This window comes from Scleropages formosus, chromosome 19 (assembly GCF_900964775.1).
Source record: "Scleropages formosus chromosome 19, fSclFor1.1, whole genome shotgun sequence".
Lineage (NCBI taxonomy): Eukaryota > Metazoa > Chordata > Actinopteri > Osteoglossiformes > Osteoglossidae > Scleropages > Scleropages formosus.
This window is the reverse complement of record NC_041824.1, coordinates 11,553,759-11,575,097: the sequence shown is the minus strand read 5'-3', so window position 1 is coordinate 11,575,097 and position 21,339 is coordinate 11,553,759. Positions and strand designations below refer to the sequence as shown.

Below are 21,339 nucleotides of genomic sequence, written 5' to 3'. Positions count from 1 at the left end.
CCAGGGGGTCATCCACATGTGTGTTGCAGCTCACTTTCAAGTACAACTAAAGTATTTATCCTGGTTCTTGGGGAGCCTTTCTGGATGCTGCTTTTTTAGTTCTCTCAACTAGCAGCTTAATGGAAAGTTGGTTCTGTTAGGCAAATCAGTTCAGCTAAGTCTTTATGTTCAGGCTGAAAGAAAATAATTGCCTTTTGTTCTAAACAAATTGGGTTTGTCATCTCATTTAATAGTGATCCTAGACTGTGTGTCTTTAAGCACTTAAAAACTACAGATCCTTTAAGTACCTTATTGCATGTGTGTTCATGTAAATAAGTATGTGCTACCTTAATTAAACTGCACTATGCGTAATGACAAAAAAGAGAATTTGTGCTTTGTAATTTTATACTTTCTTTGTAGTGTCTATACTTAATTTGAATTAAACTCAATTGTTTTGATGCAAAGGACCTGTAGTGATAATGGAAAAATGTAAATCTAATATTTATATAAAGACATTTATTCTGGGTGAATGTGCCAAGCATATGGTAAAAGAAAATAAATACACCTGGGTTTAGTCTGATCTCTTGAGGAGGAAGTGATACTATTTTGGCTTTTCAGACTGGCATAATTCTCGTTTTGGCTTAATGTTTTTATTGCTCTTTTTATCACAACTGAAAGTGTTTGTCAGTCAGTGACATTTTAATATATTCTAGTTTTTAACATCACATGTGCACAAGAAGTGCACCAGTCGACCGTCACCAAGCTTTGCAGCAGAGACTTCAGGCCTGAACAGTGCAACACAGGCTATCCGATTAGGACACAGCAGAACGGAGCCCCTTGGGTGTGGACCAATCACACTTGTAGAGGCCACTGGGGTGTCACAAGGTCCCCCACAGTGCAGTAGTAGAGTAAACACCGAAACAAATTAAAATGAGGCTTCCTGACATCTGTGTTTGTAGCTAAACTGACTCGAAAGGCACGGTCTGCATTTTCACTGTCATTCCAGCAAAAAGACAGAGTAAATGAGTTTCTCGTTCAGCATGAAGACACCTTTCACCGGTTTTACCTTTTCCTGTCTTAGTGTTCTGGGAAGGGTGAATAATTTGATAACACTAACATTACATTTCTTCACTTCCATTTCCTGCCATTGTGTACATTGTGGCAGAAAAAAATTGAGCATGACATGCAGGTTCCTGGAAAAAAGCACATCGTGGACATGTTACTGTGTTGGTACCTAGAGTGGAGATGGTACATTTTTAAGAGATACTTTTGATAGACTCATTCTGAGCAGCTTCTCAGATATGGTCTAATTTCGATTTCTTCTTCCGTTGCCGTTCACATGGCTGCGTTCTGTATCCCTCAACTTCAAGCAGACTTTAATAGTAATTAAATTAAACCCCCCACCAGAGGATCAGGCCAACCTGACATTTAGCACCAGTGGCCTCAATACCAAGCTTGTCTTATTTTTTTAATCCTCAAAGCTGCTTTTCTTTAGCATCTTAACTTAACTTTAATGAGTCATTTTGCTTAATCAGCTAGTTCTCAGAGCATTGCCATGTGCCATATGTGAACATGAGCAAAATGCCCTTCATCTGCCTGAGATACCTTTCATTTCAGCAATTCTAATGACCCTGTAAAGGCAAACATAGTCATCAGCAACATAATGGGATCTTGATACAAAACAAATGCAGTAACATAATGGCAGCAGATGCATGTTGTCTCTTTAATGAGGGAGCAAGCAGGGTTTCATTTTTCCTTGGATTTACCACACTTTGTCATAGCTCAGAGTAATTGTATGATGAGTCTATCATGGCAGGGGGTATGTAGTCCTGGGGGGTATGTGTGATGTTGCCAGGGGAAATCCCACTGTGCTTTGAAAGACTTGTCATGCTAATGTCACCGCTGTGGTTCCCGACCCACAGCTCGGAACGAGCAGGAGGAGCAGGAGGAGAAGCGAGAGATCAAGAGACGACTGACGCGCAAGGTAAGAGCGGCTGTGAAGGCTGGAAGGTAAAGATGTTCTACTGCAGCTTGGCTTAGTGCACTGTGGGCTTGAAAGGACTACAAATCCCAACTTGCTTTCAAAAACCTCCCCAGACATTTAAAAAAAAATAAAATTGGCAAGAGCAGAGTTGAAAGGAGGAGGGGAATAATCAACAAAAATAACAAATTGAAGATCAGATAAGTCTTTTGAGTTCTACCTTTTTTATTTATTTTCTTTAACACCCATTTGGAGGAAAGAGAAGCAGTGTGTGGTTCCATCTGGGGGCTCTGCTTTAGTCCCTCATTCATGGTTTCATTCTCTCCTTAAGCTCTGGTGCATTTATAAGTTTTGCATCTGGTTCACATGCAGTGCAAAATACAGTTCATCCATTGTGAACACTGAGTTGGGGGTCTTGGAATGTTGTACTGGTCACACCATATTTTCTTAGTTGCTATCATGAAACACTTTATTTACATCAATGTGGACTGCCACTAGTGTGTTATGTAGCTTTGTGATCCTATCCAGTTATAATGTAGTTTTAATGCATTGAGTGGGCAGTTATGAGCCCAGTTAAGCTCTGTTGCTATGTAGTGCATATGTAGTCCACCAGATTAATGCTAAATTACAAGAGATTTATTGTATGCAAAGACATTACTCTTGTTTAAAAAAATCTTTTAATGTAAGTATTCCTGTCAAGGTGCCAGTGTTCTCTATGGCTGAGAGAAGAACTGTTGTCCTGATGGTGTTGCTGTGCTGCTTACTGTGTCCCCATCCTTGTCCCTGGCCACAGCTCAGCCAGAGACCGACGGTCAAGGAGTTGAGGGAGGCCAAGATCCTTATCCGTTTCAGCGACTATGTGGAGGTCGCCGATGCCCAGGACTATGACCGTCGAGCAGACAAGCCGTGGACCCGCCTCACAGCAGCCGACAAGGTAACTGTTATCCGGCATGCTGTGTAGGAAGTGGTTTCTTTTATTGAATTGTTGTTTAGTTTAATAAACCGCTTGGATAGCATTTTCTTTTCCGTACTTGAACAGCTTATTACAGCACTACCATCGGAAGTTATTTTGATTTCTGGTTTACATGTGACAGTTTTTGCCTAGCAGTTTCTCCTATCTTGTATTTGGCCGAAAGTTCGGGCTTTGTCTCTGTTCAGTCACAACGTAATTTAGGAACTTACCATACAGAACACCACACCTCACAAATATTGTTGGTGGATACGGCAGCTTGTCCTGTTAAATAACGTTAATTTCCTTCTTGTGGTTGTAGGTGCCTGCCATCTGTGAGCAAAATCATTAGTGGGGATAGCTGGTAGCATAGTGGTTAGAGATACTGCCTCTTCACCCAAAGGTTGCAGGTTCAATCCCTGCCTTTGGTTGTTTTGTACTCTTGAGCAAAGTACCTACCCTAAATTGCTCCAGTAAAATTACCCAGCTGTATAAATGGGTAAATAATTGTAACCTTATCATTGTAAGTCACTTGGGAGAAAAGCATCAACTAAATTAATAAATGTAAGTGAAATGTAGTGGAGGAGAAACTTTTTCACAAACTGTGTGTCCACGTGCCCCCACTGGCATGTCATCTGTGGTCAGTATGACACCTTTCCTCCTACTCATTCTCACTTTCAGACCCTCAAAAAAATCAGCATGAAGTCCCAAACCATGAGTGATGATTTGTTCTGCCTTCGGGTTCCACTTTGCTTGTGTCTGACACGCTCCATGGAAGTTCTCCCATGCCAGCAATGTTGGGTTCTCATAACCTATTATCTTACACTTTGTTGACGATGATCAAGAAATTTTAACTTTATATCTTGCTGCTGAAAAAGATTTTTACATCACATACAGCTTTTGTTTTTTTCTGGAACTAAAATTTATAATTTTGTTTAAAAAAGGAAAACTTACTAAAAATTTAAATATGTATTAAATATTATCTACACAAATTAAATGAAAGGGTATAAACATGTACTTTTGTTAATTCAAATATGCAGAAGAAAAATATATATTAAAAGAAATCCAAATAGGAATGTAAAAAATATACAATGCCCTGAAAAATGATTGTCACCAAAACAATTTTCACATTTTGTCTGATTCTAAACTTACAATATATTAAAGTAAGAATTTTTTCAGGTGATTTCCGAAGTGTTCACCATCCCAAATCAAAAGAAACAAACTAAAAACATTTAAACAATTACGAAAAAGTACAAATCAATTTGTGTTGGAAAGGGGTGAATCACCTCAGTTAATTTGTCAACTACAAATTAGCCACTGAATAAGAATGACACCTGTTAGAGAGACTACTGTGATGCCTGTTGTCACTCTGCAAAAGTCAGTGACTGTGACTATGATTGTCACGGCTCAACATTCTCCAAGGCATTGCAAAAAAAGAGCCTTTATGGAAGAGTGGTAAAGAAGAAGCCCTGCCCATAAATAATTTGCAAAATGTCACTTGAAAGATACTGCAAAGATGTGGCAAAAAATGGAACTTTTTGGCTTTAACGCTGAGCGGTATGTGTGCCATAAATCTAACACTGCACATTAGCCAGGTAATCATTTCCACTCTAAAATGTGATGGTAGCAACCTCATGTTGTGGGGATATTTTCAGCAGTAGGGACTAGCAGTTTGATATGGATTGATGGGAAGACAAATGCTGCACAATGTAGACAGGTCCTTAAAGAAGAAAGCTTTCTGGCAGAGGGGATCAGGTTAAGTTGGGTAGGAATTTTGTCTTTCAACAGGACAATGACCCAAAGCACACTGCCAGGGCAACAAAGGAGCAGCTTAAAGAGAGGAAAATTGATGTGCTTAAGTGGCTCAGAGTCCTGATCTAAATACCATCGATCATTTGTGGCGAGACCTAAAAATTGCTGTCCGCCAGCATTCCCCAACTAACCTGGCACAGCTTGAGCAATTTTGCAGGGAAGAATGGGCAGATTTTGCTCCCTCATGTTGTGCAAGATTAATAGAAACATCCAAAAAGACTACTGGCTATAGTAATGGATATGGGAGGTGGTTTGAGCAAGTTTTGAACAAGAGGATGAATGCTTACCAATTCACATTTCAGCTTTTAGATTGAATTTTTTTTTTGGTTTATAATTGTTTTTTGACAGGGGGCGCGGTGGCGCAGTGGGTTGGACCGCACTCCGCTGGGTCTGGGGTTCGAATCCCGCTTGGGGTGCCTTGCGACGGACTGGCGTCCCGTCCTGGGTGTGTCCCCTCCCCCTCCGGCCTTACGCCCTGTGTTGCCGGGTTAGGCTCCGGTTCCCCGTGACCCCGTCAGGGACAAGCGGTTCTGAAAGTGTGTGTGTGTGTGTGTGTGTGTGTGTGTGTGTGTGTGTGTGTGTGTGTGTGTGAAATTTTTTTTTTTTTTTTGGACTGTATCCTGAAAGGAGTGTTTTGTTTACGAAGGAAAATTCCCAGTCAAATTGATGAAAACCCCAGATTGTGACACTCATTTGTGACAAAAGGGTGGAAGCTAAATACTTTAAGGCACTGTCTTAAATGACATGTTGCCCCCATAGCTTCATATGTTTCATGCATTCCCAGAAGGAGACACGATATGTAACTAAGATCACCATAAGATGGGCCATTACAACTCCACCAAAAAAATTTTTGCAATAAAATGTTTTACAAGAAGTGAATCTGATTTCATAAGAATCACATTTTTAATGTCACGGCAAAATTATTAGAAGCTTGTGTCCTATGATCAGGCTCGTTTCCTGAGTCCTGAGATGGCATTGCATCATCCTGGTCCAAGGCAGATTGAAGGAAGCAGACAGATTGTGAATTATACATCATGAACACCTTGTCTGTGAATTATACACATCAAGCAGACAGTGATTTGTTTTGTCAGGGTTGCTGGCGATGTCCTTAACTGCTCTTGTGGGGAATTTTAAGCACCTTTGATTACATCTTTCATTAACGTTTTTGTTTTGACAAATTTGAAAATGTTGGAACAGTTCTGGCCAGTCAGGTACTTCCAGGCAGCACTGTATATATCATTATGGGGACATAAAATATGGTGTTACATTATTTTCGACTTACAAGAATGATTTATGACAAGGTCATCTGAAAGGAACCCTTTCGGGAGTTGAGGGCCACCTATAGTATAATACAGCCCATATACTCCTTGCTGAAGTATATGGGCTTCCCTTGTACAGTGGCTCCTTGTATAAGAATTTCTTTACAAGCAAAGTAGCAGTACGAACGATTAAGTCACACTTGCAAGAACAGAAGAATTGACTTTGGTGCCGCAACTCAAGGCATATTTTCGTTACAGGCAGCCATACGGAAGGAGCTCAACGAATTCAAAAGCACTGAGATGGAGGTGCACGAGTCAAGTCGCCATCTAACCAGGTAAAGAGTAGTGGGTCTCGCTGGAGGAGAGACAGTATTCTGAGAGTGGCTCGTGACTGATATCACTCACATTGAAACTAAAAGTAGGGTGTTGTTGGTCAAGCGAAATGTCTTTTATTTATACATAGTAGCTGTTTCACCACCTTTCTATCAGTTACATTTCTCTACCAGGGTGCAACCATGTATAACTAATTTTTTTTTCTTTTTTTTTGCTGTGTTTAATTTCAGGTTCCATAGGCCATAGAACTTTGCTTCATATATAAAGCCATATGGGCTTTTACCCCACAAAGAACCTTAAGTGCTGGATTGGTGAGTGTTGTATAAAAGGTGCCCTAGTCATCAACAAGGCCTTTCAAGAGCAGAACCAGTACATCCTGTATGGACACGGTCACTGTCACCGTGACGAACTTGCTGACCCTCCCCCTGACCAAGGCCTCTCTGGGTGGAGTGTGGACTGCCGAGGAGGAATGGGGGGAGCTGGTGACCTATCCTGTTTGTCGAAGGGTTATCTATGTCTTTTTCACTCTGTGCGAGTCATCACACCTCCCTGGTGCGAGAGCCTAGGCTGAATTGCTGCTGCTGTTGCTGAGTTGCTGCTGAACTGCTGCCCCCCCAACTGTGTCGGGGGCTGGGTAAGGCCTGGAGAGGGTTGGCAGAAAGACAGTGTGAGCGGCCAAGGGCTTCAAATTTCAGTTTTTGTGCAATATTGCCCACCACCACGCCCAAGGCTGCTTGTAGAGCCCTCCCTGTGGGTCCACTAGGGAGGATGGGGCAGCTGGATGTTCGTGTTCTCTGGACCTCTTCATTACCCATCACCATTCCTGACCCACCACCAATACCCTGCTAACTGTGAACCACAAAACTATGCCTACAGTTGTCTTTAATCCATTTTTACTTCTCCGGTGCATTTTGTGTTCTGCTGCTGAAGTGCAAAGAATTTCCAGTTCCTGTGGTGCATCTGTCACGGTGTGACAGAAAACAAACTGCACTAACGATACCTTTGGAAATGTTTCATTCCTTGTGTGTCTTAAGTATTTATGGTTTTTAATTTTTTTTTTTTTTCTCTCTAAATTATGTCTAACATTATCTGTTAACCTTTTTGGAAGCTGCACTGTGAACCATGCCAGTATAAAACAGTGTGAGAACAGTCAGTCTCTATTCTTTGCATTGAATGTGAATTCCAGAGGAAGGAGGCTGAGAAAAGGACCTTGCTTTTAATGCTTTATTTATTTTCCAGTAACGATGCTCAAAATGTTAACTCGGTATTGTGTAATACATCCAAACCTGTAGCCTCACATGCTCCATGACCGGAGTTGTATTTTATTTTCATGTACAGTATATGTTTTTCCTCCCCTTTTAAGGAACAATAGCACCAGAGGAAGCTGTATTCATGCTGTCTGCAGCATCTGCTGCTTTGGAAGTTTAAATGTATATGTGTGGCATTTCACTACTCCAGGTATTTGCAGGTTTGAGTGTATCCTACTGCAGTGTTTCTGTGAGAAGCCGAACCCCTGTCGTTATACTCCTGGAAAGGCTAGGACTAGGCTTTTAGATAAGTGTCATTGTTTTTGTGTTTTTAAACGGTTTTAACTTTTACACATTGCTGTAAAGGAGGTAAAGACACCCTCGTGTGCTTGTCACTAGTAGAGAATTTAGAAAGTAGGCCTTCTGATGGTTGTGTAGATGTATGCCAAATAAAAAGGCACCAGTTCTGTGCTTGGATCCAGTTACATTTGCTGCAAAATGTGAAATGGTGACTTTCTTTCCAGAATAATGTTGCATAGATAAATTTGGATTGGGGACAAAACACCTTTTTTGGTTCTGTAGATGCCTTCCAGTTTGAAGTTCAGAAAACCAAAATATGAGCACAGCACAAAAGCATAGTCACTTTGGCAAGAACTTAAGTTTTTCCTTTCACAAATGTGATGCGTTGTCTCCTTCAAAAAACACATCTGAGCACAAGCTGTCATCATTGTCAATTAAGGAATGTAATTCAGCAATAAATTTTTACATGTGTTTATTTCTTTTGTTTGTGACAAGCGAATTTGTTCTGGTTCAGATGTGGCCCCATAACTTTGGCATCGCCTCGTTTCTGGAAACGGCAAACTAGGTGTCTGTTTATTATGTTAGGCGAAAATGACTGTCTCCATGTCAGCATGAGCGTTTTTTTTTTTTTTTTTTTTTGTGTCGTTTTGCTGTGAGTCCGTTGTCAGAAATTTAAACGGACAGCTAAAGGGAAATTCTGGCTGCCTTATTTAACGTAGCAGTCCCGTTTTCTTCATTCCCTGTTTAAACCAATAACATTCTGAAGACCTTATGAGTGCCAGTGAGCCTCTTACACCCACGGGCTGGGACACAGAGTATGAGACGGGTAACTTCTCCATGTCCAGCTTCCCATCTGTTCCTGGTGTAACTGGGGGATCACATATTCAACATCCTCCACGTGTTCAAGTAACACGAGCCCCAGCCACTTTCCAGCACCTCCTTAAAGCTGTCATGTTGGTGATACAAGCTCTTGTTTACCGCAACAGAATTGCCAAACTGCTTCCATATGACTTTTTTTAAACCCTGCAATATTTTGTTTTAATATATTTGACTCAATACTATATTAAACTCAAAAATCAGTATTATTTGTGTTCATCTACTTATGTACAATAAAATATTTTGATAAAATGTTCAAATATAATCTTCTTGAAAGTCCATGTGTTCTATAGGCAAAGCTAGGTGCGAACATGAGCATTCCTTCCCTTACAGATGAGCAATGTGCTGAGGCGGCTCTGGGTAACAGGGTGAGCGCTGCAGCAGGTCTGCACAAGGACAGTCTTTGTGGTTTCCTTTGGTTGATGAAATTAACATAACATCTCCTCTCTTAGGAAGCTCTGCAGGGTTGCGGCTGGAAGCATTCAGATACTGTGCTGTGATAGTGTTAATGCCCAGTGGTTCTGATCGTGACCTACAGAAAGTGGGCCCTCACTGACTGATCAGTGTTGTTACCTGCCATTACTGTATAAAGTGGGACAGTTGTACATGTTTCAAAATATTACACAAATTGGGGCAACTGACAAAGCTGAAAATTTTTTTTTTTTTTTTTTTTTGAGCAGGGAGGTGAAGGAAGTCAGTCAAAATACTCAGTTTCCATTCCTCAGTGCTCAAACTCCCACTTTGTACAGGTTTGTCTTTGTAGAGGAGTGAATGTTGACTCTTCCTGTACTACTAAGAGACTGATGTATGAAATCTGTAAATTAGCTGGAGTTCTAAATATAACTTTTTTGTAAAGATTGAAACTGCATGTAACTATTTGTCTGCAATGATGTATGCAGTTTCTTTTAAAAAGAAACCTAATTAAAAAGATTTTTAAATATTTCTACAAGTGTTTGCCATTTATTGCATTATACTTACACAGTAGTTTGTGGATGGAGGTTTTTCCCCTCACACATTTTCTGAACCGCTTGCCCCATTCGGGGTCACGGGAGCCAGAGCCTAACCTGGCAACACAGGGCGTAAGGCCGGGGCGGGGGGGCAGACACACCCAGGACGGGACGCCAGTCCGTTGCAAGGCACCCCAAGCAGGACTTGAACCCCAGACCCACCGGAGAGCAGGACCCGGTCCCACCCACTGCACTACTGCACCCCCCACCTCCATCCAAAACAGAAGTAAACATTTTACTGGGTTTCCATCTTTATTTTGGTGATGAATGTGATGCTAAAGGTTGTGGTACAAACCTTTGATCCACAAGATCACATGACCAACATCCCAGGTTGTTACAGGTCAGGCGGTATTTGAACAGAAGGAAACAAAACGGGTCAGAGCTCATGTGTGATGCAGATGGTGTGTGTGTGTGTGTCTGTATATGCTATACTTGGCCCCAATAGGAGCAGGCCTATGCATATCAGCAGACCGGATGTACTGCATAAAGTGGCCTCAGTATGTAGGTTCTCTAAGCCAGATGAGCATGACAGCTCCACCCCTGCGAAGATCCACCTGAGTCCAGCACCCAGACAGCTGTTCCACATGAAATGTTTCCTTCTGGGGAGTTAGCAGTTTGAAAAAGGGGAAAAAAAAAAAAAAAAAAAAACTTGCAGAGAAGGAAAAGGAGAGAGATGTTTCCACCCAGGAGAAAGGGGGGAAAAAAGTTCCCAAACACACCATGAGGGGGTGCATTGGCAGCTTCCAGTGGTGCGCTCACACAGAGTGCGTTGGGGCGCCGCAGTACTTGTGCCACAGGTCAATGGCTTTGGTCACAATGGCATCTGTGTTTTCCTGAGGCATCTGAAAAAGGGAGAGCAAAGGAAGTCACCGTGTGTCCTTCCTACCAAGCACTGCAACGTATCGCAGCCAGCTCTGCCACATCCGCCTCCTCGTTCTACACTCAGACTCGGGGCAATTACCGGAATGGGTAATAAGGGTTCGAATGGTAATTACAATAATAACTAAACCCTGATATGTTGTAAAAAGTGAATAATATTCTAACTACCCTAACAAACACTCTGTCATAAGAGTTTAGCACAACGGCTGAGTGACGTGATGGGAGTATCTAGATATTGACTGCTCTTGCAGGGCTCAGCATTTCTACCACTACCTTTTTATCACCACTTTGCCTTGCAGTGGAACTTCACGGTGAACAGAGATGGACAGACTATGCGAGGCTCATGTGCTGGATGATGCAATGCACCAACTCTGCACCTGTGGAGAACGGCTAAGGCTTCCACCATTGAAGAGGGACGACCATTGTAAAGAACAGGAAAGACAAAACTGTTCCCTGACAAATCTCCTCCATGATACCCAGCCCAGTTAAACAGAGAATGACTGGGAATACAGATGTAAACTGCAATCCAGTGGCTGCAGTATTCTGAATTAAGAGCACACAGTTTCCCTTTGGGCAAAAAACTAACACATTTAAGATCAAGCATTTTAAGTATTTGAAGGTTAAAAGACCAATAATTACTAAGATATTCTTAATATCACAGCAACTACAGACAAAACATCCCACTTTACTTTTGACTGAGTCAAGTAGTTTAGTTACAGCACAGATTAGGTCATCTTCAAATCCATTTATGTAACTCTCCCAACTTTCCTTCTTTGATTAAAAATCTTAAAAAGAGAAGTAGAAGTGAAAAATTTGATTGTTCTGATGAAGTATCAACGGTCAAGTTATGAAACACTATTCCATGATTGAACTCCATAACTGTATACTTTGAAGTTAATTTGGTAATTCACAAAAATGACAGCACCTGGGTGTTCTGCAAGGCAGTGCAAAAAAAAAAAAAAAAAATCAACATGACAGAAGAGGCTAGAGTCAATATGCATCTCATTTCAAAAGGAAATGGGCAACGATTAGGAGTCGGTAACAATGTCAAGTGCCAGAACTTACGTTGCTCAGAAACTGCACGATGGCCTCTGGTCGGCTCTGACCTATCAGTACAATCTTGTAGCTCAGCAGAATCTCTACAGCAACGAAGACAAGGACCTTACAGGAGCCGCTGATCACCTTGTCCCAAACCCTGAAACCACACACACACACACACACACATTTTCAGAACCGCTTGTCCCATACGGGGTCGCGGGGAACCGGAGCCTACCCGGCAACACAGGGCGGAAGGCCAGAGGGGGAGGGGACACACCCAGGACGGGATGCCAGTCCGTCGCAAGGCACCCCAAGCGGGACTCAAACCCCAGACCCACCGGAGAGCAGGACTGTGGTCCAACCCACTGAGCCACTGCACCCCCGACTACCCTGAAACCAACAAAGGAAAAAACAAAGGAGAATGAGCCTATGAATCTCGCTTGAACACTCAACACGAGGCTAAAACACACCCACGAGCACTGATTTAAGGACTGTGTGTGATGCTATGAGTGCTTCTCATTGAGAAATTTAACTTGAGGACAAAACCTGGACTCTTACAGTTGAGAGTAAAAGGTTAAGAAAAAAACCTACAAAGTACAGTTGTCATGCACTGACCACAAGTACACCTTCAGTGTTTGTTATTTTAAAATTAGATAATCAATAATAAATGTCTAGATTTCCTCATCACATCACTAAACCGTTGTGCTAAATGCTTGTATTTGTGGATGTAAATAAGCTTTTTTCCTGCTCTATATATAAATAAATTCTTCATTGAATTCTAGCTGGTCAACTGCAGAACAAATAATGTTCCAAATTGCAAAAATAAGTTTGCACTGTTTGCTGTGTATTTACAGTTGATGTGAAGAGTGCAGATGACATTTAGCACAAAGCAATATCTGCTTTACTATTATCCAACAAGGTGTGCAACAAAACGCTGATGAGTACTGCCGGCAGGAATAGGAGTCAGGCACCACTCTTGTACCGTGCTCCAGTCCTGGCCTACCTTTGCAGACTGGACTCTGGGAAGCACCCGGAAAAGCACCTGCGGAACCAGAGGCTGTACGGTAGCTTGTTGAGGGCTCCGCAAGACTTGAGGTGGCCCAGCAAGCGGCTGTCCTCCATGTTTAAGTAGTGCTCCAGGCTTTTGGGCTGAGAACACAAACCAGACCACAACACAGAGAAGCTAAGAAATTGGGCCTTTCACCAAAATGTTATCGAGTCAGTTACTATAAGGCAGCTGATGATACCTCTGAGCAAGGTTGTTACCACATATTCTCCACTAAAATCAAGCAGCAACACACTGCTGAGCATAAAGCGCTAATCCAACAGGTAACATACTGTATGTGCAAGTTGGAATGTGTGCAGCCTGGACCAGCCTTGAGCCAACCTCCTGCACTCACCAGGTGTGGTACAGAGTCTCCGAACTTGTTGTTGAACTGATTGACGAAGCACTTAATGAGCCAGTAGCAATCCACAGGGTCCTCCACTATCTCTCCCATGGATTTAGCTATGGCCAGGAAATCCTCATCGGCGTTGTCCTGCAAATATATGTCACCTTTCACATCTCACACTGAAAAGGAGAATCCTTGCTTTAAAATGGCTGTAACATTTTCATCTCTTTCCCCTTTTCTTGTTCACTTCATAAACAGCCAACAGTGGTCTCCTCACCGGTGGTATGAGGTCAGAGCAGCGGGGCAGCTCCTGCGCCTCCAGCTGGAACATGCGTAAGTGCACCTCCACTTGAGGCATACCGACACGTATAAAGCGCATGGCTTGTAATGCCGCCAATATGTCCTGGTACTGCTCCCTGCGGTATACTGCCACCAGGCTGTGGGATTCACTGTGAGGGGGCAAGATACCTGTACATAGGGCAAAAACAGAAGTAAGGATCTCCGCCACAGAGAGGAACCCAGCAGTGTCACTTCACCAAGTCCCAGCTCACTCGCTGTAGCAGGATTTCTGACTCAGTGAAGACCCCTGGTGGCAGACCAATGTTCTATTCAAATAATTCAATAATACTTACTGTTGCTTATGGGGCAAGCGGTTCAGAAAGGCTTTAATGTATTAATCCTAAATCTACGCACTCTCAAAATGTTTTACCTCCTAAAAAACCTGAAAAAGCAAAGTGTGTTACAAGAAGTGTGTGACAGTCAAATTCAAATCTTGAAATATAAAATATGTGAAGAAAAAAATAATCCCATTTATTTCAATCATTTAAATTAGGAACTTTAAATTGAATAATGAATTCTCAAGACAAGACGCATGACTTCTCTGGGGATTTATACAGCCGCTTACTTCCATCGCCTCAACTGCCGAGGCCCTGAGATTGGGGAAAGATTCAGCCAATGTCACATTGGCTTGAGAAATAATTTAAGTACTGCTGACAGCAGCCCCAGACAGCACAACTAGGTATGCCTGACATCTTCATAGATTCTTTGCCTCCTGGCTGTTCATTTAAATTCGAACCCTGTGTGCTGCTAATTCTTCATCACAGGATAATCGACTGAACTCATACACTGCTGAATTGGCCAGCAGCGACACCAATTTTTGGGAGAAATGCCAGTTCCCCTGAAATGTCTTCAGGTTCAAAATAAAAATAAATGTGAGCGTAAAGTGCTTAAACTGTTCTAATCTTTCATACCTAATGTCAGTACAGGAAACATGCTTTCACTGCCTATTTACCTCACCTGCTACAGGTATTTCACTGAAGCAGCAGCTAAATGACAGCACTGCACCTTGCATCTTGAAAAATCTGCAATGTTTTTGGTGACAGGCGTACCCAAGAGGACCTTCCACACATGGATGCGATACATGGAGGGAAGAGGAAACCTCTGCGTGAACGTGCAAAGCTTTTCAACATCTGCCAAAGAATAGAAAAGGTGAGATTTAATTGATGAGTGAGGCAGCAGGAGTCAGATTAAGTACAGTTATTGTTTATGTAGCCGATGTCTTTTTCCAGGGCAACTTCCTGTTAATCTTTTGTACACTATAAGCTGCCTAGACTGATTTACCCATGAATAAATAAATTACGGTATTCTTAGTGCATCGTGTTCAGGGTGAGTATCTTGATCTGACGAGGAACTGTCACGTCTTCTGTGATCGCTACCTTGGTACTATAATAAGCAGTAATGTGCCGTATGTGAGCGGCCTTGGATGAAAAGCACGAGCGATGCAGTGATGATGACACAAGGACCAAGACACGCACCCAGCGGATCATCCTTCAGGAGGATCTCCAGGGACTTCTTCTCCTCCACTCCACGAAAGCCCACTTTCTCATAGTAGGCTGAGCGGAAGTTCCTCAGCGGGTCGTCGGCCATAGTCTCGCCAGCCTTGCAACATTAGCAGAGAAGGAAAATGACAAGAGATCGTATTTGTTGTGTCCCCCCACTTGTGTCCTTAGTGTTGAGAAGAGTGTCCACTGTTGCCGCGACTGAGTCCATCCGTTTGACTGCTCTTCTTCCTCCTTCAACTAGTACAAGAATGGCTGGATTTTCTTGGAAGGACAATCTTTATACAATATGTCTGAAGCGCAAAAACCCCAGTGTCATCGTTTGTGTTTATAATCAGAATTCTGGACTGGTTCAAACCAACACCCAGCTGTTTGTGTCTCTGGCTGTCCACAGCGTCCTTCACCCTCCTCCTGCAGCACAGCCGAAATTAATCTCCGTCTTTCCTGTGCTGCTGAAAGTCCAACTTTCACATCCATACAGCAAATACAAAATACCACTGATGATGCACTTTCAAAAAATACTTAACAATTTCCACATTTTTCAGGTCAACATTTATACATTAAAAAAACTCTCAACTTAACAAATTACTATGGAAAACTGACTATTACATCTGCATTTATACGAACACATTTTCATCATAACTGCATATTATTATTATTGTTATTATTACTGGGCTTCAAAAGTTAGAGGAAGCGGTAGAGGAAGCCTCCTTTTCCGTATTATTTCTTTATAAAACGAAGTCCGTCTGCGGTCTGACGTAAAACACTCGTCTCGTCTAAACTGAGTGACAGTTATTTTGTTTATTAACGTTTTTATTTTATTATTTTTAATTTTAAAAATAAAAAAAAAAACTGTGAAATGTTACACTGACTGACTCCCCAAACATGGTTAAGCAGCTAAGAGAGGCTAAAAAAATGGAGCGCTCTAATAAGAAGTCTGTAAAGTTCATACACAGTGACGCTGTCGCTTTGAGTTTATCTAATTCGCAAACACGCTGCTTTTTTAACAGTGTACAGCGTGAAAAAATAGAGTGAAGAGTAAAAAGCCGACTCGTACCTCGGAAGGGTGCAGGCCGCAGCAGATCCTCGGTTTCTCGTAGCTCCTCACGCCCACAGCGCCAACTCTCCGATACACAGGAATTCTCCGTACGGTCACGGCATTACATGGAGCACTCGTAAATACACCACGAACAGAAACATAGTCTGTTTGTATAATGAGACAAGAAGTTAAAAATACATCGGTTGTTTTGGCGTATTAAACCTTTGCTTCGTTTTTTGGGGGGATGTGTCGGTCCTCCTGACGAAATGCAGGTTCCAACACTTGCCAAGAGGGGACGTAAAAGAGTAAATTATTTGTGCTGATTTGTATGTATTAAAATTATACATTTCGGGTTATTATACATTTAAAAAATCCCTACATTTGATTTTGTTAATGTTTACAAGATAATGTTTATAGCTTCACGGATGGCAATACAAAATATATTTCATGGCACTGCTGCAGGCTATTCCGGTTTCGCTTGAATCTCTTGGATTTAATTAACAGGAGTGGGCCTGCGCTTCGAGTCCCCCTTGGGGTGCCTTGCGACGGACTGGCGTCCCGTCCTGGGTGTGTCCCCTCCCCCTCTGGCCCTACGCCCTGTGTTGCCGGGTAGGCTCCGGTTCCCCGCGACCTCGTATGGGACAAGCGGTTCGGAAAATGTGTGTGTGTGTGAGTTTTACCCGAAAGGAAGGGCATAACTAGCAGTTTTTATTGTTTCTATTTGTATACCTGCTTCTTCCATAACAAAACTAACTATAGTACTACACTCTGTGTGTGTGTGTGTAAGAGAGAGAGAGAGAAAGAGAGAATATGTGTGTGTGTGTGCGTGTGTGTGTGTGTGTATACACACACTTGCCAGCTCCCATCACACTGCAGTCTAACCCATGAAGGTGAATGTGACATGGCTACGGCTGCCTGGGAGCGCCCGGAGTACTGCTACCGCCTTGCAGTGCCTGAGAGATGCCGGAGGAGGTGGGTTCGATTCCCCCTCAGTGGCGTTCGCACGTTCTCATTTCCCGCAGTGTGTGTGGCTGCCCTGTGATGGACTGGCGTCCCGTCCAGGGTGTACAAGCCTCATGCTTCCGGGATAGGCTCCGGTTTACTGCGATCCTACCCAGGACAAGCGGTTATTAAAACTGAATGGATGGCTTTTCTCCAAATCTATTACACACAGTATGGTATCTGTGTATTGAAAAGACAGTCAGTGTTCTGATTATGGGGGGCGCAGTGGCGCAGTGGGTTGGACTGGATCCTGCTCTCTGGTGGGTCTGGGGTTCGAGTCCCACTTGGGGTGTGTTGCGACGGAGTGGTGTCCTGTCCTGGGTGTGTCCCCTCCCCCTCCAGCCTTGTGCTGGCGGGTTAGGCTCCGGTTCCCCGCGACCCCGTATGTGACAAGCAGTTCAGAAAGTGTGTGTGTGTGTGTTCTGATTATGATATAAAGTTTAACATCCATAATAAAAATTCTCACAATTTCTCCCTCTCAGTGTATCCTTCCTGGAGAGACTCCGGACCACCAAGACCCTGCACTGGACAACTGGTTACTGATTATAAACACACGCATACATTGACTGAAGCCGCTTGTCCCAAACGGGATCATGGCGAGCTGGAGCCTCACCCGGCAATGCAGGACGTGAGGGGGGGAGGGGACACACCCAGGACGGGACGCCAGTCCGTCACAAGGCACCCTAAGAGGGACTCGAACCTCAGACCCAAGGGTTTCAGCTTTCTGCGGGCCCGACGCTGTGGTTTGCGCAGCAGCCGGAGTTCAGCTGGGAGCTAGGGTTAGGGCTGGAGATAGGGTTAAGGCTGGAGCCTGGGCTATGGATGGAGATAGGGTTAAGGCTGGAGCTAGGGTTAGGGTTAGAGAAGGGTAAGTGCTGGAGCCCGCCTAAGGGTTTCAGCTTTTTGCGGGCCCGGCGCTGTGGTTTCTGCTGCAGCCCGAGTTCAGCTGGGAGCTAGGGTTAGGGCTGGAGATAGGGTTAAGGCTGGAGCCTGGGCTATGGATGGAGATAGGGTTAAGGCTGGAGCTAGGGTTAGGGTTAGAGAAGGGTAAGTGCTGGAGCCCGCCTAAGGGTTTCGGCTTGTTGCGGGGCCGCTGCTGTGGTGTGCGCAGCAGCCGGAGTTCAGCTGGGAGCTTTGGTTAGGGCTGGAGGTAGGGTTAAGGCTGGAGCCTGGGCTATGGCTGGAGATAGGGTTAAAGCTGGAGCTAGGGTTAGGGTTAGAGAAGGGTAAGTGCTGGAGCCCCGCTAAGGGTTTCGGCTTGTTGCGGGGCCGCTGCTGTGGTGTGCGCAGCAGCCGGAGTTCAGCTGGGAGCTTAGGGTTAGGGCTGGAGGTAGGGTTAAGGCTGGAGCCTGGGCTATGGCTGGAGATCGGGTTAAAGCTGGAGCTAGGGTTAGGGTTAGAGAAGGGTAAGTGCTGGAGCCCCGCTAAGGGTTTCGGCTTGTTGCGGGGCCGCTGCTGTGGTGTGCGCAGCAGCCGGAGTTCAGCTGGGAGCTAGGGTTAGGGCTGGAGGTAGGGTTAAGGCTGGAGCCTGGGCTATGGCTGGAGATAGGGTTAAGCTGGAGCTAGAGCTAGGGTTAGGGTTAGAGAAGGGTAAGTGCTGGAGCCCCGCTAAGGGTTTCGGCTTGTTGCGGGGCCGCTGCTGTGGTGTGCGCAGCAGCCGGAGTTCAGCTGGGAGCTAGGGTTAGGGCTGGAGGTAGGGTTAAGGCTGGAGCCTGGGCAATGGCTGGAGATAGGGTTAAAGCTGGAGCTAGGGTTAGGGTTAGAGAAGGGTAAGTGCTGGAGCCCCGCTAAGGGTTTCGGCTTGTTGCGGGGCCGCTGCTGTGGTGTGCGCAGCAGCCGGAGTTCAGCTGGGAGCTTAGGGTTAGGGCTGGAGGTAGGGTTAAGGCTGGAGCCTGGGCAATGGCTGGAGATCGGGTTAAGGCTGGAGCTAGGGTTAGGGTTAGAGAAGGGTAAGTGCTGGAGCCCCGCTAAGGGTTTCGGCTTGTTGCGGGGCCGCTGCTGTGGTGTGCGCAGCAGCCGGAGTTCAGCTGGGTGCTTTGGTTAGGGCTGGAGGTAGGGTTAAGGCTGGAGCCTGGGCTATGGCTGGAGATAGGGTTAAGGCTGGAGCTAGGGTTAGGGTTAGAGAAGGGTAAGTGCTGGAGCCCCGTTAAGGGTTTCGGCTTGTTGCGGGGCCGCTGCTGTGGTGTGCGCAGCAGCCGGAGTTCAGCTGGGAGCTAGGGTTAGGGCTGGAGATAGGGTTAAGGCTGGAGCCTGGGCTATGGATGGAGATAGGGTTAAGGCTGGAGCTAGGGTTAGGGTTAGAGAAGGGTAAGTGCTGGAGCCCGCCTAAGGGTTTCGGCTTGTTGCGGGGCCGCTGCTGTGGTGTGCGCAGCAGCCGGAGTTCAGCTGGGAGCTAGGGTTAGGGCTGGAGGTAGGGTTAAGGCTGGAGCCTGGGCTATGGCTGGAGATAGGGTTAAGGCTGGAGCTAGGGTTAGGGTTAGAGAAGGGTAAGTGCTGGAGCCCCGCTAAGGGTTTCGGCTTGTTGCGGGGCCGCTGCTGTGGTGTGCGCAGCAGCCGGAGTTCAGCTGGGAGCTAGGGTTAGGGCTGGAGGTAGGGTTAAGGCTGGAGCCTGGGCTATGGCTGGAGATCGGGTTAAGGCTGGAGCTAGGGTTAGGGTTAGAGAAGGGTAAGTGCTGGAGCCCCGCTAAGGGTTTCGGCTTGTTGCGGGCCGCTGCTGTGGTGTGCGCAGCAGCCGGAGTTCAGCTGGGAGCTAGGGTTAGGGCTGGAGGTAGGGTTAAGGCTGGAGCCTGGGCTATGGCTGGAGATAGGGTTAAGGCTGGAGCTAGGGTTAGGGTTAGAGAAGGGTAAGTGCTGGAGCCCCGCTAAGGGTTTCGGCTTGTTGCGGGGCCGCTGCTGTGGTGTGCGCAGCAGCCGGAGTTCAGCTGGGAGCTAGGGTTAGGGCTGGAGGTAGGGTTAAGGCTGGAGCCTGGGCTAATGGCTGGAGATAGGGTTAAGCTGGAGCTAGGGTTAGGGTTAGAGAAGGGTAAGTGCTGGAGCCCCGCTAAGGGTTTCGGCTTGTTGCGGGGCCGCTGCTGTGGTGTGCGCAGCAGCCGGAGTTCAGCTGGGAGCTAGGGTTAGGGCTGGAGGTAGGGTTAAGGCTGGAGCCTGGGCTATGGCTGGAGATAGGGTTAAAGCTGGAGCTAGGGTTAGGGTTAGAGAAGGGTAAGTGCTGGAGCCCCGCTAAGGGTTTCGGCTTGTTGCGGGGCCGCTGCTGTGGTGTGCGCAGCAGCCGGAGTTCAGCTGGGAGCTAGGGTTAGGGCTGGAGGTAGGGTTAAGGCTGGAGCCTGGGCAATGGCTGGAGATAGGGTTAAAGCTGGAGCTAGGGTTAGGGTTAGAGAAGGGTAAGTGCTGGAGCCCCGCTAAGGGTTTCGGCTTGTTGCGGGGCCGCTGCTGTGGTGTGCGCAGCAGCCGGAGTTCAGCTGGGAGCTAGGGTTAGGGCTGGAGGTAGGGTTAAGGCTGGAGCCTGGGCAATGGCTGGAGATCGGGTTAAGGCTGGAGCTAGGGTTAGGGTTAGAGAAGGGTAAGTGCTGGAGCCCCGCTAAGGGTTTCGGCTTGTTGCGGGGCCGCTGCTGTGGTGTGCGCAGCAGCCGGAGTTCAGCTGGGAGCTTAGGGTTAGGGCTGGAGGTAGGGTTAAGGCTGGAGCCTGGGCAATGGCTGGAGATAGGGTTAAGGCTGGAGCTAGGGTTAGGGTTAGAGAAGGGTAAGTGCTGGAGCCCCGCTAAGGGTTTCGGCTTGTTGCGGGGCCGCTGCTGTGGTGTGCGCAGCAGCCGGATTTCAGCTGGGAGCTAGGGTTAGGGCTGGAGGTAGGGTTAAGGCTGGAGCCTGGGCAATGGCTGGAGATAGGGTTAAGCTGGAGCTAGGGTTAGGGTTAGAGAAGGGTAAGTGCTGGAGCCCCGCTAAGGGTTTCGGCTTGTTGCGGGGCCGCTGCTGTGGTGTGCGCAGCAGCCGGAGTTCAGCTGGGAGCTAGGGTTAGGGCTGGAGGTAGGGTTCAAGCTGGAGCCTGGGCAATGGCTGGAGATAGGGTTAAAGGCTGGAGCTAGGGTTAGGGTTAGAGAAGGGTAAGTGCTGGAGCCCCGCTAAGGGTTTCGGCTTGTTGCGGGGCCGCTGCTGTGGTGTGCGCAGCAGCCGGAGTTCAGCTGGGAGCTTAGGGTTAGGGCTGGAGGTAGGGTTAAGGCTGGAGCCTGGGCAATGGCTGGAGATAGGGTTAAGGCTGGAGCTAGGGTTAGGGTTAGAGAAGGGTAAGTGCTGGAGCCCCGCTAAGGGTTTCGGCTTGTTGCGGGGCCGCTGCTGTGGTGTGCGCAGCAGCCGGAGTTCAGCTGGGAGCTATGGTTAGGGCTGGAGGTAGGGTTAAGGCTGGAGCCTGGGCAATG

General features: G+C 45.9%; 2 protein-coding genes across 7 annotated transcripts in view; one reads left to right on the top strand and one right to left on the bottom strand.

Moving 5' to 3' along the window:
* Positions 1-7,657, top strand: part of phactr1 (phosphatase and actin regulator 1) — a 74,530-nt gene extending 66,873 nt beyond the window's left edge. For 4 of the 5 annotated variants that reach the window (XM_018760573.2, XM_018760574.2, XM_018760576.2 and 1 more), the window contains exons 10-13: positions 1,902-1,963; positions 2,754-2,894; positions 6,239-6,315; positions 6,544-7,657. In XM_018760573.2, coding sequence (XP_018616089.1) covers positions 1,902-1,963; positions 2,754-2,894; positions 6,239-6,315; positions 6,544-6,559 — 296 coding nt within the window. In that variant the 3' untranslated portion in view covers positions 6,560-7,657. Of the gene's footprint in view, positions 1-1,901; positions 1,964-2,753; positions 2,895-6,238; positions 6,320-6,543 lie in introns of those variants that run through there. The other variant, XM_029246215.1, reaches the window with a different exon arrangement.
* Positions 7,658-9,919: 2,262 nt separating this feature from the next.
* Positions 9,920-16,420, bottom strand: tbc1d7 (TBC1 domain family, member 7). 2 transcript variants are annotated; one of them, XM_018760221.2, is made up of 8 exons: positions 15,947-16,420; positions 14,866-14,989; positions 14,440-14,520; positions 13,329-13,519; positions 13,061-13,198; positions 12,664-12,809; positions 11,688-11,817; positions 9,920-10,585 (listed from the first exon to the last, which is right to left on the bottom strand). In XM_018760221.2, exons 2-8 carry the CDS (start codon positions 14,975-14,977, stop codon positions 10,499-10,501), a joined length of 885 nt encoding a protein of 294 aa, XP_018615737.1. In that variant the 5' UTR covers positions 14,978-14,989; positions 15,947-16,420; the 3' UTR covers positions 9,920-10,498. The 2 variants fall into 2 exon arrangements, with proteins under 2 accessions (XP_018615737.1, XP_018615738.1); XM_018760222.2 differs by lacking the exon at positions 14,440-14,520.
* Between the last annotated feature and the right edge of the window lie 4,919 nt (positions 16,421-21,339).

Bases quoted from the DNA above. Each gene is read 5' to 3' on its own strand.
- tbc1d7 (XM_018760221.2), bottom strand. From the start codon at position 14,977: ATGGCCGACGACCCGCTGAGGAACTTCCGCTCAGCCTACTATGAGAAA. The intron at 14,521-14,865 runs GTGCGTGTCTTG...ATTCTTTGGCAG, and splicing joins CCTGAAGGATGATCCGCTGG to ATGTTGAAAAGCTTTGCACG. The intron at 10,586-11,687 runs GTAAGTTCTGGC...TCCCTTTTTCAG, and splicing joins TCGTGCAGTTTCTGAGCAAC to ATGCCTCAGGAAAACACAGA.